At 42.3% G+C, this 15,417-nt stretch overlaps 1 protein-coding gene across 2 annotated transcripts in view; it reads right to left on the bottom strand.

Annotated features, from left to right (window-relative positions):
• Positions 1-15,417, bottom strand: part of plekhg5b (pleckstrin homology domain containing, family G (with RhoGef domain) member 5b) — a 75,509-nt gene that overhangs the window by 53,836 nt on the left and 6,256 nt on the right. The window contains exons 1-2 of one of the 2 annotated variants that reach the window (XM_056385183.1): positions 10,617-10,849; positions 564-640 (exon numbers count right to left, since the gene is read on the bottom strand). In XM_056385183.1, the coding sequence (XP_056241158.1) occupies positions 564-640; positions 10,617-10,740 (201 nt within the window). In that variant the 5' untranslated portion in view covers positions 10,741-10,849. Of the gene's footprint in view, positions 1-563; positions 641-10,616; positions 10,850-15,417 lie in introns of those variants that run through there. The other variant, XM_056385184.1, reaches the window with a different exon arrangement.

Consider the following 15,417-nt stretch of genomic DNA (forward strand, 5'->3'; position numbering starts at 1 on the left):
AGCCTTGCAGGATTTGGTTTCTATAAGTGTCTGAAATCTACTTTATTTTTATTCTATCGCTCAAAAAACAGTCAGCCAATCAGAGGAGAAGTTCAGAGCCTGAAAAATTAAAATTAAGCCAACACATAAGTACTAAAAACTGCACTTCTTCAAATGCCCACTTGAGGAAATATAGCAGATTTCAGGTAAACACCCAAAGGCCAAATCCTGTGAGGTTGGATGGTGGGTCCAAGTGGGCGGGGCTTGGGGCATGGCTGAGGGCGGTGACTTCTTTTTTGTGACATCACAAAATTACAGAAGTCCTGATGGCTTGTTTTAAGGTTCAGTTTCTGAATATAGACTGTGTGCATCTCTCTATGGACTGAGCACTTTCCACAGTATTAATATAGAACCTATACCTGCTTTTTAATCAAAAAAGACATGGAAATATCACCTTCTACAATATGGGACCTTTAAATGTATTATTTTGTGTTAAGAAAATAGGATTTAAGACACTAAGACTTGTCCGGCACACAAAGACACTCTTAAGGGAAACCTGCTGGCTGTCCTTTAAAAAGTCTTACCTTAGAGGCCCTGCGACGCTCAGGACACTCAGGGTGCTGGCATACCACCCAGTCCTCCTCTTGGACGGGCTTGTCATCTGAAACAGACACACACAAACACACACAAGTCAATTTGACATCTCTCTTTATCACTAATACACCACATCAGCCACCCAGCCAGCTAGACATCCATTAACACACCTTTCTTGGTAAAGCTGTAAAAACATAACGTAGACACCGAGACTGAAGTCGCTGCCCGTGTTTACACAAGGACGGAGTGAAAAAGAGGGAGGATCACGAGCACAAGAAACACTCTCACACGGTAATAGAGAGCAAGAAGCCATGTCATAAAATGAAAAAAAGAGAAGTTTGCTTAAAGAGATTTCTCTAAGGAAAGGTAAACAGAGGGAAGAGGGTGGGGTGTGTTGTTGGGAGGAGATCAGAGAGAAATGAATAATGACCCAAAGAGACAGGAAGAAATGAGAGGAAGCCCCCCAGGAAAGTGCTCTCATAGTGGGTACGCTCGCTGAACTCCACTCCACAATAACAAATCACCGGTGTCAAATAAACCTCTAAAATCTACTTGACTAGTTGGCCAACGCTGCTTTGAGGGAATGATAAAAGGCAGTGTTTACGTCTATATCTTCTACATGTACACACACGATAAAGATATCATAACAGAGAGCCCGAGCGCACCAATATTTATCCGTCTGTCTAATGAAAAAAACAGAATACACATGTAGGAAGGAGAAGGTAAGAGTATAGGAGAGCAGAGAGAGCTGGAGGGGGTGGGACAGATGGTAGAGGTGCTTTCTGCAGAAAGTCTCCAGTTTCCAGGCACGGCATGGCTTTGTGCTAAACCCTTCCAGAAAGCTCAGATAACATGCATATTGTAATGTCACTTCTCCCTATTTGGCCGAGCTGTTAATGAAATATCATTACTAAGTCATCAGTAATGCAGGCGGGCTGCCGCTAGAGAAATTAAGTCACCTCGTGGCTGAACTAAAGGCCCACTTCAAAGAATGATTAGTCACAATGAAAGAAACGGTAAAACAGCCGAGGCCGGCCCTGAGCTGGCGTACAGAAACAAGTCACCCCGAGTCATCCACTTGGCTACAGCTACACTCGCAGGTCAAGGGTGCTTGTAGAGAAGAGGGGAAAACATGGTAATTGGTGCATGCCACAGAGCCCACAGCTTCCCCACTGGGACAGAAAGGGTCAACCTGTCTACAGTGAATTTGCTGCAGAGGAGTAAAAACAAGAGTCCACAGCCATGATAGTGGAAACTGTAAATAGACACAGCGGTGCTTTGAACTTAGTGCTAATGTCAGCATGCTTGGTTGATCACAATCACAATGCTAACATGCTGATGCTAGGGAAGTAATTAAACACAAAGTACAGGTGAGTCTGACGGAAATGTCATTAGTTTTCCAAGTATTTAAATTTTGAGTGACGATGGTGTTCAAGCAAAAGGAAAGGGATCAGCACAGTTGTTATAATACATGCTGCAGGGACATGAATGGATTGACCAACATTTCACTGAAAGCATTAATTTTAGCCCCGTCATGGTGCTAAAGGAAAAGTGAAAAGATCAACAAAGTCAAGAGGATTCATCTAGTAGATTAAAGCTGCACAATTCATCCAAATATAATCAGAATCGTAATAGGGCCAAGTACAATATCCAAATCTCAGGAGCTGCAATTTCTTTGATAAAGGTAAATTGTGTCACAACATTGCTGTGCATTGTTAGCTCCAAGAGTGTTGTGGTGCTACCGGCGCACAAAAGGTAAGGGGTCTTTAAAAGTTATTAGAATTTATCCTGCAGGGACATGAATGGACGAACCAAAATACATAAAAATCCATCGATTGTCAAGACATTTCACTGAAACCATAAATTTGACCTCCATCGTTGTGCTGGTGGAAAAGTCAAAAGATCATCATGGGAACCATGAATGTCAAAAATTTTGTCAGTCCAGTAGAAGTTGAGATGTTTCTCAGAATAAGTGAAAAGTCTGGCCTGCTGGTGGCACTGAAAACAAACTAATAAAAACCAATAACGTCACCTGATGGTGGCACTACTGGAACAGTCAGGAGATCGCCTCTACAAAACTTCACGCTGATCCATCCAGTAGTTGATGAGATATTTCAGCCTGGACCAACGCAGTGAACCCAGCCAGTCAACATTGCCATCCTGAGGGTCATGCCTCTAGTGTGGCTAAAAAGCCCCTTTGAATACCTTTCGACAATTCCACCGAGACAGAGTGTATTTTGTCAAACTTCCATCACCTTCCGGGAAAAGAGAAAAAAAGGTCTGTCCTGCGTCTCTGCTGCGCTGGGAGCTCTGAATGTGGCCTCTGCCAGCGGGCCCCAGGCTAATGGCTCCCTCAGGGTTTACAAGCGGCAGGTTGCAGAGGGAGCCTCCAGCTTTTATGGAGCGTTTCCCAAAGAGGCAGAACTTTCTTTACCACAGCGAGACTTCACAGCTTTCCAACAGGCACATGTTACTGGGCCTCAGTGGTGTGATCTCAGGTGTCATCGCAGGGAGGTAGCAGGGTGAACTGAACACACACACACACACACACGCTGGTTTATTTAAAGTTTTAAAGGCCAGGTGACGCTTGAAATGCGCTCGTTTGAAAGAAGTGCTTCCCTACTACGTCTAAAGGCAAAAGTGTTTATACCTGTTTCAGATGGACAGCTTATACGTGGAAGGGGTCTCTCCAACTGAACCCACAAACAATCATCACCGCTTAGTCTTGCAACTAGGTGTTAACCCCTCCCCATCTTAGCAATTTTAGTTAGTTCAATTAGTTGGGCTTTATTATTGACTCCCAGATTAATTTCCATGAAAGAAATTGCTCAATTTAAAACTATAGTGAATGTTTGTATTGATTACTCATTCATTTAATTATTATTGGAATTGGATTCATTTACGCTGAACTGTACTTTTGTTTGTTGACACGTTTCACATTTTGCATGTGCATCTCACCTGCTGTCATCTGAATAAAAGTCTCAAGGCTGTGTTAGCTTAGCATTTAGAAATGAGTACAACTAAGTTTAACTGACCAACTGATCACTCTGTATTTTAACGGCAATTAACACCAAATGAAATGGTTCTTTCCAGGGAACTTCTTAAGGTGATTTGGAAATAAACTGGAATTTATGGACATGTAAAATAATGTGTTACCATCATTTTTCAGCCAATTCAGAAAATTGTGATGGGGCACTTTTCACTAAATAATCATGGCTTGCAGCCAAATCCACAAAATTGTGGTAAGGCTGTTTTCTGACTTTGCAATCTGCACGTATGTGTTTTTCATGCAACTGTGTGGGTCAGTGTATAGATTTATATGCGTCTCGATTATAAAAAATTCATTTGTATGTTTGTAGATATTTGTTTTTTTCCTTCTTTTTTTCCTTGCAGATAAAACGCTACCACAACAACACATTTGACAAGTTTGTCATTCAAATGAGGCAGTGAAGGCACCACAAATGAACGTGTTTATATGAGGTTATGTTACTTCTTATTCATTTGAACTAACTGAGCCGTAACCTCAAATCCACTCTATCCCCTTCTGCCCGCAACTCCAGCGTCTCCTTAGCTCCTTAACCTTTTTTTTTTTTTACTACTTGACCATCTTGTTTATTGTAAAATCATTCCCTCATCGGCTGAACCTCCATCTTCTCTCTTACTTGCTCATATCTTGCTGACTCTCTCGCTTTCTCTCTCTCTCTCTCTCTGATGAACTGGAATTCCTGAACTCAGCACTGCTGATTAAGCCAAAAGCAAACACAAGCACACACTATACACGAACACACGTGATAGCAGACAATGAGCTTGCACACTAAAGAGACAGTGGAGCATCCCATCTACGCAGCTCTCTGCGGGCTCGCTCGCCACACAGAGACACTGCCTGGGGGCAAAGACCCATTAGGCACCCATAAATAAGCCACAGCAGCCGGGGCAAGTTCGAAATGATGCACACTTGAACACGCAAGATGTACTAAGTACTCCCCACTTGTCAATCTCCACTTCCTCATTATGTAACCGTAACGTAACTATGAGTGTGGTTTTTAAGTGTCAAAGCTTTGTGTGTGCTTGCTAAAAAGGCAAAGCATTGTGGTGCTGAAATATTGATCACTTTGTTGACAGGAAAAAAAATTAAATCAACTCAGTTAAGCCATTTACCCAACAAGAAAATTCCCAACATTTGGTGCTTCCACCTTCTCAAATGTGAGGATTTGTGATTTACTGTGTTTTATATAATTGTAAATTGAACACCTTTCAATTTTGGGACTGCTTGTCGAACAAAACAAGACATTTGAACACACCACCTCAGGCTCTGGGAACTTATTATACATATTTCATAATTTCCTTAATAATGAAATTAGATGTAAATTGCAGCCTTCAAGCATTCAGTGGATGGGAACAGGCTTTTGCTATTACATAAAGAACACGTTTATGCATCACAACCAGTGCTGCGTTGAATTATAAGTTTGTTGCTATTGTCACTGTAGTCATACTCTTCATCTCCTCTAACACCACCACCTTCCTTCGGAGCATCGGCAGACCTCCATCTTCAGGCAGGGAGAGGCCGCGGCGAGCGCAAGTTCAGCCGTGAGCCTTAAACACGTTTTTACGGGGAATATTAAGAATTCTTCTCTTCTCTTTGGTGAGGTCTCATCGTGGCACCTCCTGAGCTTGTTCTTTTATTTTCTTAGGCTTAGACTCCTCTCTCCATTTTCACATCATGTTTATGAGGGCCTCTACACCCTCCACTCCACTCCGCCCCCCACAACCGCATATGTAATGCAACGTACACCTCCTCGCCAGGAGATAGTTATGAAAAGCCTCCTGGGACACGGACACAGATGGCAGGCGGGCGGATGGCATACGGACAGGGAAAGCTGGCGAAGAGAGAGTCATATCAGCACATGCAGGGAAGCAGAGAGACAGAAAAGTTAGACCGCAGAAAAATGTGGAGCGAGTAAACAAAAATGTAAGGAGGCCACGCAGAACAGAAAAATAGTTAGAGATGTAACGACTATCAGCTCTGGGGAACGGACAGATCTCTCAGCCCGAGCTAGAAAATTTCAAATTCAAAATAAATCGAGGAATTCTCCCTAATTAATTTCACAAATATTAAATATATATAGATACAGCAAGAAGACAAATGTGCTTGAATATTAGTAGTAGTTGTTGACTTCGCCAAATTGTTACTTGTCAAGGTCTAAAGATGGTTTACAGTGATTATTTAACTAAGTAATTAGTTGATTAGTTTTTATTTATTTGTATTAATTTTAACCATTTTATTTTGATTTATTTTTAACTTATTTTAGTTGACTGGAGAAGTTGTGATGATCAGTTTATCCATTTCATTTTTAGTTATTCAAGCAAAAGTGCAAAAGAAATCAGCTGATTCCAGCTTCTCACGTGTGAAGATTTGTGTTATGTGATTGCGAACTGAATATCTTTGGGTTTAAGCCGTCACGTGAATCCTCTGCATATTTTGGAACATATAAGTTGGTACCAGGCCGAGCCACTGTATTATGAGTTAGTAAGCTTCTGTTACTGGGAAAGCAAATTTAAAGGAATATTACCTATTTATTATCTAACATTACATTTCAAACATGATATCACACTTGGTAAGAAGCTGAGCGAATCACGAACTAAACCTTTACAAACTGAAACTCGACAGTCTTCTACAGGTGAGTCGGGACCCGGCGAGCAGACGTTAAAAACACGAGCAGGTTGCAGCTGTTTCTAATGCTGGGGGTTCAGTGGCAGCGGGGGCGGGACACAGCCCTCCTGCTTATAATGTTGTTTTACCCCCACAGCGGTTAAAAAAAAAAAAATCACACACATGTGCATCACACACACACACACACACACACACACACACACACCCCTACCTCCTCCCGTCCATCTTTCCTCCACCACCACATCTGAGCAGACCCCAGGTCTCCGTGTATAAAACAGAAAACCACAGAACAAGTGTAAACTGTTTCCAGAGCGGGGTGGAGGAGCAGTCAACTATTTCTTAATTTACAAGATGGAGAAAAACAAATAATATCTAATTTACTTTGCCTACTCATTGTGGAGTTATTTAATGACAGTTGAGAAGATCTCTCCATGCAAATCTGAGGGCTGCATGACTCCTACTTTAAAGTAAACTCAATACCCTGTCACCATATTTAAGAGGGGTCATGAGGGGATTACTGCATAACTTAAATTTTTTAGGGTATTTAAGTCAGAAAGTACAGTAATTGGTCAAGTACGAGTTATTGTTTTATAATAGTGTGTCCTTTTGTGTCAGGCCATTCTTTTTATGGGCTTTATTGGTGCTAAACTCCAAGTAACAGAGGTATGTTCTGGTGTTACTGGATCCCGTGGCTGAGTACGAGCTGAGGAATGCCAGTGTGCACTTGTACATTGAGGATATTTTCTACTGGTCCAGTGAATCCAGTGAGCAGCAGGGAGGTCGTGAACGAATGACAACCTGAAACTGAGCTGAAATCCAAATTAGAGCTCAACAAACAAACAAAATGTTTATTTAACTTACATTTGATTTTAACTTCAGGGCCTCTCACGCAATGAAGTAAATTTTCAAAAAGCTGAGACAGCCACTATTGCTATTCACTGTGAATGAGAGCTGGCTTTGCAGCCCTGCAGCCACCGCTGAGCCTGACAGATTCAACAAGCTCCCGGTCAGACCACTGCTGAGGACAAAAAGAGGAAAATAAGTTTCACAGTGAAAACAGAGAAGTTGCTTTAGCACTGCGTTGGCTGATTTATTGAGTCTTGTCCCATGTCTCAATTTCACGTACTTCCACATTCATACTTGCTGAGTGTACAAGTGTGCTCACACTGACAAGCATGGAGACATGTAGAGCACTACAAGTACCCGGGTGCTGCACTCAAAACGGTCAAAAAGTAGAGTGTAAAACACTTCTCACTCTAAACGGCCGCCATCTCAACTACAAGGCAGAAGCAGAGGGACAACTGACATATTTTCGACAGCGCCCTTGGCGGCCTTATGTCCATGTCACATGACGCAGGGGGCACACAGGAAAGTTAAATGTTCATTTGCAAGTCAAGACAATTGCGGCCACATGTTATGATCGTAATTTCTGGCGTGTTTGATTAGGGACAACACTACCGTGTCGACATTCTCCCACTACACCAGTGAGTATGCTGTGTTCACAGTGTACTACATGTGAGTTTAATGACTGAAGAATCTGAATTGAGACGCAACACGGCTCTTTGCTTCACAAGGAAATGTACAAATCTGACGTTTTTACCTGCAGCACTGAAGTACTGCGGTTTTATATGGTAAATGTCATTCACCCTTTCACACACATACGCACTAATGGCGGCAGAACTGCCATGGACGACGCAGGCCTGCCCACTGGGAGCAACTTCAGGTTCAGTGTCTTGCTCAAAGACACTCGAACATAAGGACAGGAGGAACCAGGGATCAAACCATCAACCCTACAGTTAGAGGATGATCCGCTCTACCTCCTGAGCTTTAGGACTGCGAAGGTGGAGGGTGAGCAAATGAAAAGTGTTTAGGGGCTGATATATTATAATGAATCAAAGAGAATACTCTCTATTCCCCCTGTATATTGAAGAAAGGGACGATTCTTGAAGCTGAGAAGCTCAAAGGCTGAGTGCTCCAACAGAGATGGGAAATGTTTTCAGTAGAAGCTCGGGGCTTAATTACAGAGATGGTGAAAAGGTAAGGATCAAAGCCTCACTGTTCTCTCTGTGGCATTCCTCTTTTCGGTCTGTGCCAAACAGGTCTGCCTCAGCAGGCACCGTCCTTAAGCTGACCAGAAAGTAGCCGGATTTCCAAGAGGCTGGCTGGCAGAGAGGAGAGGATGAAGAACATTCCTCCGCAGCCCTGTGTTATCACTTCCCCTTCAGTAATGGCATAAATCGGGCAGCGCAGCGGAAAGCAAGTGCCCCTGTGCCACGTCAAAAAAAGCACTGAGAGGAGACAGGGAAGCATTTCACTTCAGCTATGCACTTCTTCAGTGGTAAATATTTCATCTGCGGAGCTCGGTCTCATCCGCTCTTTCCCTCTCTTCTCACTCATGTGAGGTCGTCTTCATGCCAGGTCACTGAGTGCTTTCCGCTGGAGAACAGAGCAATGGAAAAAAAAAAAAAAAAAAAAAACCTTTCCATGATGGGGCTGAAATCCTTAGTGAACCAGATCGTCTGCTTGCAGAAAAGGTACATATAACAATGTGAAGTAATGTCTGATCCATGTTAAATGTTACACAGCATCGCCCATCTCATGTCAAGACAAGTGAGGGCAGCAGCAGGGCTTGAACCGAGCAGAGGATCGCTCTACTCTCCAATCACAGTCAAGCATTCATGGAGACTGTTTTGGTTACGATAAGCAACACCAGCCATGTGGTAAAAATGCACTCAAGCAAACTGATGACTGATGACACAGTTTTGTGTGTCTGTGTATCATGTCAATCAAGATGAGAGCAGTTAGCTATCAATCCAGTGTTCCTCTGTTGACTGGTCATTTATCTGTCATTAAATGCTAAGTATGTTTTTAGTATTTTATATCAAAATGCCCTCACTCTTCCTGTAAAACATGAATCCTGCACCCAGGGCAGTTACATAGATGTATCCAATCAAATGTTTTGATATAAAAACCTCACTTGACCGTCACCGTTAGCTAGCTCGTAGCTAGCAGTATAACAGTAGGAGGTGGGTGTTTGGTTTTCATCTGATAAACTTGAATGTGGTTGAGGTCTAGGGAGGTCATGATACTACAAATTTGGTATAGTCGACACATGTACCAATGAAATTCCACGACAAAAAGACAAAACAACAGAGAATGCTGCACATGTGCCAACACACACACACACACACACACACACACACACACACAACACACACACACACACTCACACACACACAGACCTCCATAAGGTCAGCCTGCAAGAAGTAGTTTAAATTGACGAACAAGGTCACGTGTGAAAATATTCATGTCAAAGTCAGCGTTATATTGAACGGTAATGACTGTAGCCTGCTAACATTATGAGCCCAGCTCACATTATTAGCTGTTGCTATGTTAGCCTAAACAAGCTAACGTTAGCCTGTGTGAAACGTTGTGTAGAACAGATGCCAGGTGTCACAATTCACAAGCAATACAACAATGTTCTTCTCTTGCTGAATGTAGAAGAAATTTAAGATCCCTAGATAAATTCTGAAGGTGCGTTCAGCACCATTGGTGTTTATCTGATGTAACTGAATCGTGAAGGACAGAAGTTAGAATCTAAGCTAATCAAAATGAATCGATTCTGGACTTTCAATCAAAATCTAATGGAAGCGGGTGATTAGCGCCATTATACAGCACAGCCATAATTGCTACATCTCACAGCACTAAAGACACTCTAACTTACATTTTACTATAATTTTAATGAAGAGCCTCCATTCGGGATTCCCGCCTACTTGTTGCTACTAGCCTGTCCCATTTGGAGCTGCCCCGCCCGCATGGAGCTAGCTCCAATCTGCAAAGATATAAACTGATATGTCGTCATGAATTATTGGACAAATTGAAATTTTGTCCTTAGAGGAAAACTCCCCCGATCACCAAAGTCAGTAGTAGTCCGCCTCTGGGGACCATGAATGTCTATAAAAACTGTCATGTTACTTCATCAGGTTATTGTTGAGATATTAAAGAGTACGGTAACCTGCCATCATGGCTCCAGAAAACAATTAAAAACTATTATCGCTCAAGAGAAATGAATCCAACGTCCAATTTCATGCGATACATCCAATGAGAAATAACTGCATATAATAAGTATTTGAAATATAGAAATATAGTATGTCCTTCTCTGAGGAAAAAGTATTTCTTCATAACAGAAAAAAAATGTTGTTTTTTATTCACTTTGTTTGATATTTAATCATCCTTTGAAATGTGGTATCTGAGGCATTGCAAATAATCAAAAATAAAACGAATAGACAAACAATTTCAAAGTGAGGAACCACACACAGACACACAAACACAAATCCACCACTTAGGTGATTCACCTCCTTCCTCTGCTTACCACACAGATCATGGATGACGTCCAGCGATGACGACCAGGAGTAGCGCTCTATTCCCACTTGAGTGTGAGAGGGCGGCAGTGACTCCAGCTCGTAGGCTCCCCGCTTCTTCCAGTACAGGAACATCGTCACTTATTTCAACCAGCTACTGCTGAATAGTAATTAATATAACTTAACTGTTCAAATCATTTCCCTACAAGTGATGCTTGGATCTGACCCATCCCCCAGTGTCACTCGTTCAACCGATGCACCAAACCAGCCCCTGACCCTCCGAGCACTTCTGCAGACAATCAATACACCTCTCTCGTCAACCATCTTTGTAATATAAACCCTGCCAGCCCTGCTCAACTTTAAACTCTGCCAACTGCCAATATGTTTACTCCAAATCTCCACCTGCACAATTACCTCATCCAGCCAAACCACAAAAACCCTTTGAACCTTCTGTCCAAGTCTGATCCTACTTCAAGGCCGGTCCAAGTGAGCCAACAGAATTCCCTCAAGTACAATCCATTGCCCCTCTATTGTTGTTTCTAAACCTGGAACAACGTTTACCGCAGCCATCCAGGTTTTTAACAGGCCAGTCTTAAGCGGGCATCAAGCGATATTATCGACCACACTTCTGTCCACAACACAAACACTAATGCCGACATGCGTCTGAACCTTCCTTCCGATGCCTCTTCCTGTTGCTTCTGCAGAATGTTCAGTCCTCCACTAATCATCCACTGAAAACCACCCGCCGAGAGCTGTCAAGCACCAAATGCTGCCCTCTTCTAATCCATTTAACCGAGCTATTCCTGACTAAATTACAGACATCCAGCTGCTAAAAGGTGTCGCAAACTCATCTCCAAAATATCCTCATGTGCCGCTGCCTTCCCTGAACCTCGACTTTATGCGTGGACAAAGTTTCTCAAACTGTACAAAACTTTTGTGTGTGTGTGTGTGTGTGTGTGTGTGTGTGTGTATGTGTGTGAGGCAAGCTGCTCATGTTAAAGCTCTGTGTAGGATCTCCTGGTGATAGGGGGGCTTTCTGCCCACTCCATCAGACAAGTGTTGTATTCATGCAGAGGTGAGTTGCATGCTGGGACGGGCAATCTGGGCCAATGGCTTTTGGACTGGGTGACACAAAGATCTCTTTTAAACCTCCTCCTACGTCCAGAGGGAACTTTCTTTATGTTTTGCGCAAAACTGTAAAAGGCTGACATTTTTCCGCATTAATTAGTGCCCGCGCCTTTTATGTCTCCTGAAAGATTTATTCCTTTTTATGAATGCACCAGCTCTGTGGTGAATGAGCTCAGTTATTTCTGTGGAGGTACAATGCACACATTGGCCTCTTGGAGATGAGGAAACACCCCAAATAAGCAAAAAGGAGTCCCACTATTAGACGCTTCACTGAGACAAAGCTTTCCACTTCTCTGATATCTTATGAAAAACAGCTGAAGGGTTAAAACAACACGCAGTTAGATATCTCAAGTCAAGGCATAATATTTTCCCCAGTGTTGCTTGAAGGCTGATGCACTGCTATTATGTGTCTAAAATGGGAGAAGAAATACTGTGAGAATGTACTGTGCCGGCTCGGGGAAGGGAGGGACGTTGTCACACACAACGACCCACATGTCCAATTTTGGGATAAGAAATTAGAGGGTAGGATGGGAGCCGGTTTGCTGCTCAGCTCTGGGCTTTGCAGACATATGGTAATAATCTGAAGCAGCTTTGAGCACGCGGCTTCCCTTTTAATGAAGAGAGCAGTCGTGCAGCATGAGAACTGGGCTGCAAATACAAGGGCCAATTTCCACCTACTGCAGAAACAAAGAGGGAAGCAGAGGGGTATTAGACAGCCTCGCTTTCATCATTATCCATCAGATCACCCCCTTTAATAAAAAAAGATGCTTTTTTTATCCATGGCAAGGCCAGAAAGTACCTGCACCATTATGGCACTACTTTTTTCAAATGCATTTTGATCTGATCTCGCACAAAAAATAAACTGAGGTTGTGAAAAAATTGTGTTACATTAATCTAGGAATGGACCCTTAGCAAGGGGCACTGAGTGATGACACAGGGCGCATTTTCTGGCATGGTTTAGATCCAGTCATCCATTTCAGAGCCAAAGTCTAATGACAACCAGGATGTAGGTGAATCTACTTTTTCCACCACAGATACAAAGCCTGTTCCAGGTAGAGTTCTGAATGCTTGTCAGGTTTTTGTGTTTTCTCCTCTTAAAGGACGACTCCAGCTATTCTGCATTGCACTTTCATGAAGTTGGGGGCTTGTAAGAGACAGATTAATTTTTTTTAATTTAAGCAGGAGAGGCTGACATAGTATGATTTTTAGTGTCTAGTATGGGCCAAGCAAAAACCTGGATTCTATAAAGTATTTCCCATAATGCAAATGGGTAGTATCTTTGGTCTAAGCCTTAATGCCTCCTAAACACCCTCATCTCTCAAGCCAAACCTGAGATAATCCTGATGACACCTGAGAGTTCCTCCAGAGCCACAGCCGTGCTGATATACAGAACGTCATCACTCCCTCTCGTGTGATATTGCTTAAATATCAGCCAAAGCTTACCATGACGTGGTGGAGTCTGGAAACCTCACAGTGACAACAATTACTGACAACCAAGAAATAGTTATAGCAGGGACCTCCCTGTTCTTATACCAATAGTTTGCTATAACGTATCATGGTAATTAGTGCGTTTCAGAGTTGCTGATGGGCGGATTTCCTTATCCTTTTCCAGGCTAGCTGTTTCCCCATGTTTACAGTCTTTATGCTAAGCTAAGCTAACCATCTCCTGCCTGTAGCTTCATGCTTTAGGGTCAGACATAACAGCGTTATCAATCTTCTCATCTAACTCTCTGCAAGAAAGTGAATATGTTTTTTTCCCCAAAATGTCACCTACTCCTTTAATTTAGCAATGGTTTGAAGTACAAATGCATTTCCCACACTACAAGCATCGCTACAGCAATAACTAATGTTGACTCAGCTACTTCCATTTAGTTTTAGCGTGAGACAAAAATAGCAGGCAAAACTGTGCAGTGTGCCGAGGCTGAATGAACTGGCTCCTCAATAGAACTACACTCACTAAACTATTAATGGTGTGTTGAGAAATGAGTGCGAGAGCGGCTGCAGTACGACAAGACTGTAAATGAGCTTGTTGGAGTGTGTGCACCATGGGGGGAAAAAAAGTGTGTGAGCCGAAGTGTTGACAGAGGGAGTGCAGTTGAAGGCTTGTGCGTGCCCATGTGGAGGAGGTTCGGGGTTATATTTAGCAAGGTGGCCCATCAAACAGGCCGAGGTTAACCCTTCACCGCCATAATAAGACTTGTTTAAGAACTTCTCTGTGTGAATCCTCTAAAAGGAGAAAGATCCGTTTCCGTTTTGGAGCCTCTTCCAGTCGGACCGTCTGTATCTCTATTCCGGATGAAGAGAATAATGAGGACGGCTTGTGCCTGACCCTTCACTCATCTGCATAACTACCATCCTGCTGCTAACAAGACTAAAAGTCTACAGCATGCTGCAGCTCTGAGAGGCTCAGCAGTGCTTTGAGCTAATCGCTCATGTCAGCATGCCAACATGTTGAAAGTGATTATACTAACATGCAGGTGTTTTGCAGGTATAATGTAGAGCTGAAATATTTATTGATTAAGTCGAGCAACTATTCTAATAACTTATTAATTGCTTGAGTCATTTAAGTAGTGACTTCCAGCGTCTCCAAAAATATCATTGTGAACTGAAAATCTAAGTTCTGCACTATTTGTCAAACAAAACTAGACATTTGAATGGTGACTGTAAAAAAAAAAAAAAAAAATTTTGATTATTCACTATTTTCTGACATTTTACAGACGATTAATTGGTTAATCGAAACATTAATTAACCAGCTTAATGGATTATGAAAATATTCGCTACTTGCTGCCAAAATACTCAGTGTCCCCAATGGGAAAAGGGGCCCCCAATTGCCCCTCGTATTGACACGTTTTGCAATGACAACTGTAAACCTCCTTAAACCTCCCATAAAGACACTAAACAGGGCAAAAAACACCTAGCATCAATGGGTAGCCAAGATCTGCCTACATGTGAGGGATTTAGAGAACATCTGTAAACTGTATTGCCTTTATGGACTTCAATGGTTTTCTTTGCCCACCAGAGTCTGGGATCGCCAAAGGTTGCAGCCAAGTATAATGTTTAATACCGGTTTAATACTTATAATATAAAGTGATGTAGAGGCCGATGGCAATGTCAGAAGTTTGGCAGGTATTTGCTTACAGATGAAAGTATTGGGCTAATTAATTAATTTGACCTGACGATGAAGCTATATCAAAGTAAAGGCATCCCCAAAGTTATTACAACCAATTGTGAGGGTCAGCCTCGTGAGGGCAGATCATCATATCATTAAGATACATCATCTGGAAACCATGAATGTCCAAGATTTCATGGCAATCCATCACATAGGTGATATATTTCAGTCTGGAACAAGCAAATGTGTGAATTGGTATTCAAATTTAAAATACTCCATCAAAAAGGAAGTACATTTAAGTCAAATATTTTCTATTAATGAATGCCTAAGCACTGATATATCAACCATCAGAGCCTTGCTGCAAGAGGAGGGCGTGCAGGAGAAGCCACATGGGGTCTATTACTATGAGACATCGTGTAATTTAACAGTCCATCCTTAAACCAGCGTTTCAGAGGGACAAACAACCACTCTTCAACTTGTTGATATGAACAATCCCATAATTGAAACAATCTGGTTAAAATTGTAGTGGGGGCTGCCTCTGAGAAGCCAATAACAGAGTCAACAGGAATCAAAAA

Source organism: Seriola aureovittata, chromosome 9 (genome assembly GCF_021018895.1).
Source record: "Seriola aureovittata isolate HTS-2021-v1 ecotype China chromosome 9, ASM2101889v1, whole genome shotgun sequence".
Taxonomy (NCBI): domain Eukaryota; kingdom Metazoa; phylum Chordata; class Actinopteri; order Carangiformes; family Carangidae; genus Seriola; species Seriola aureovittata.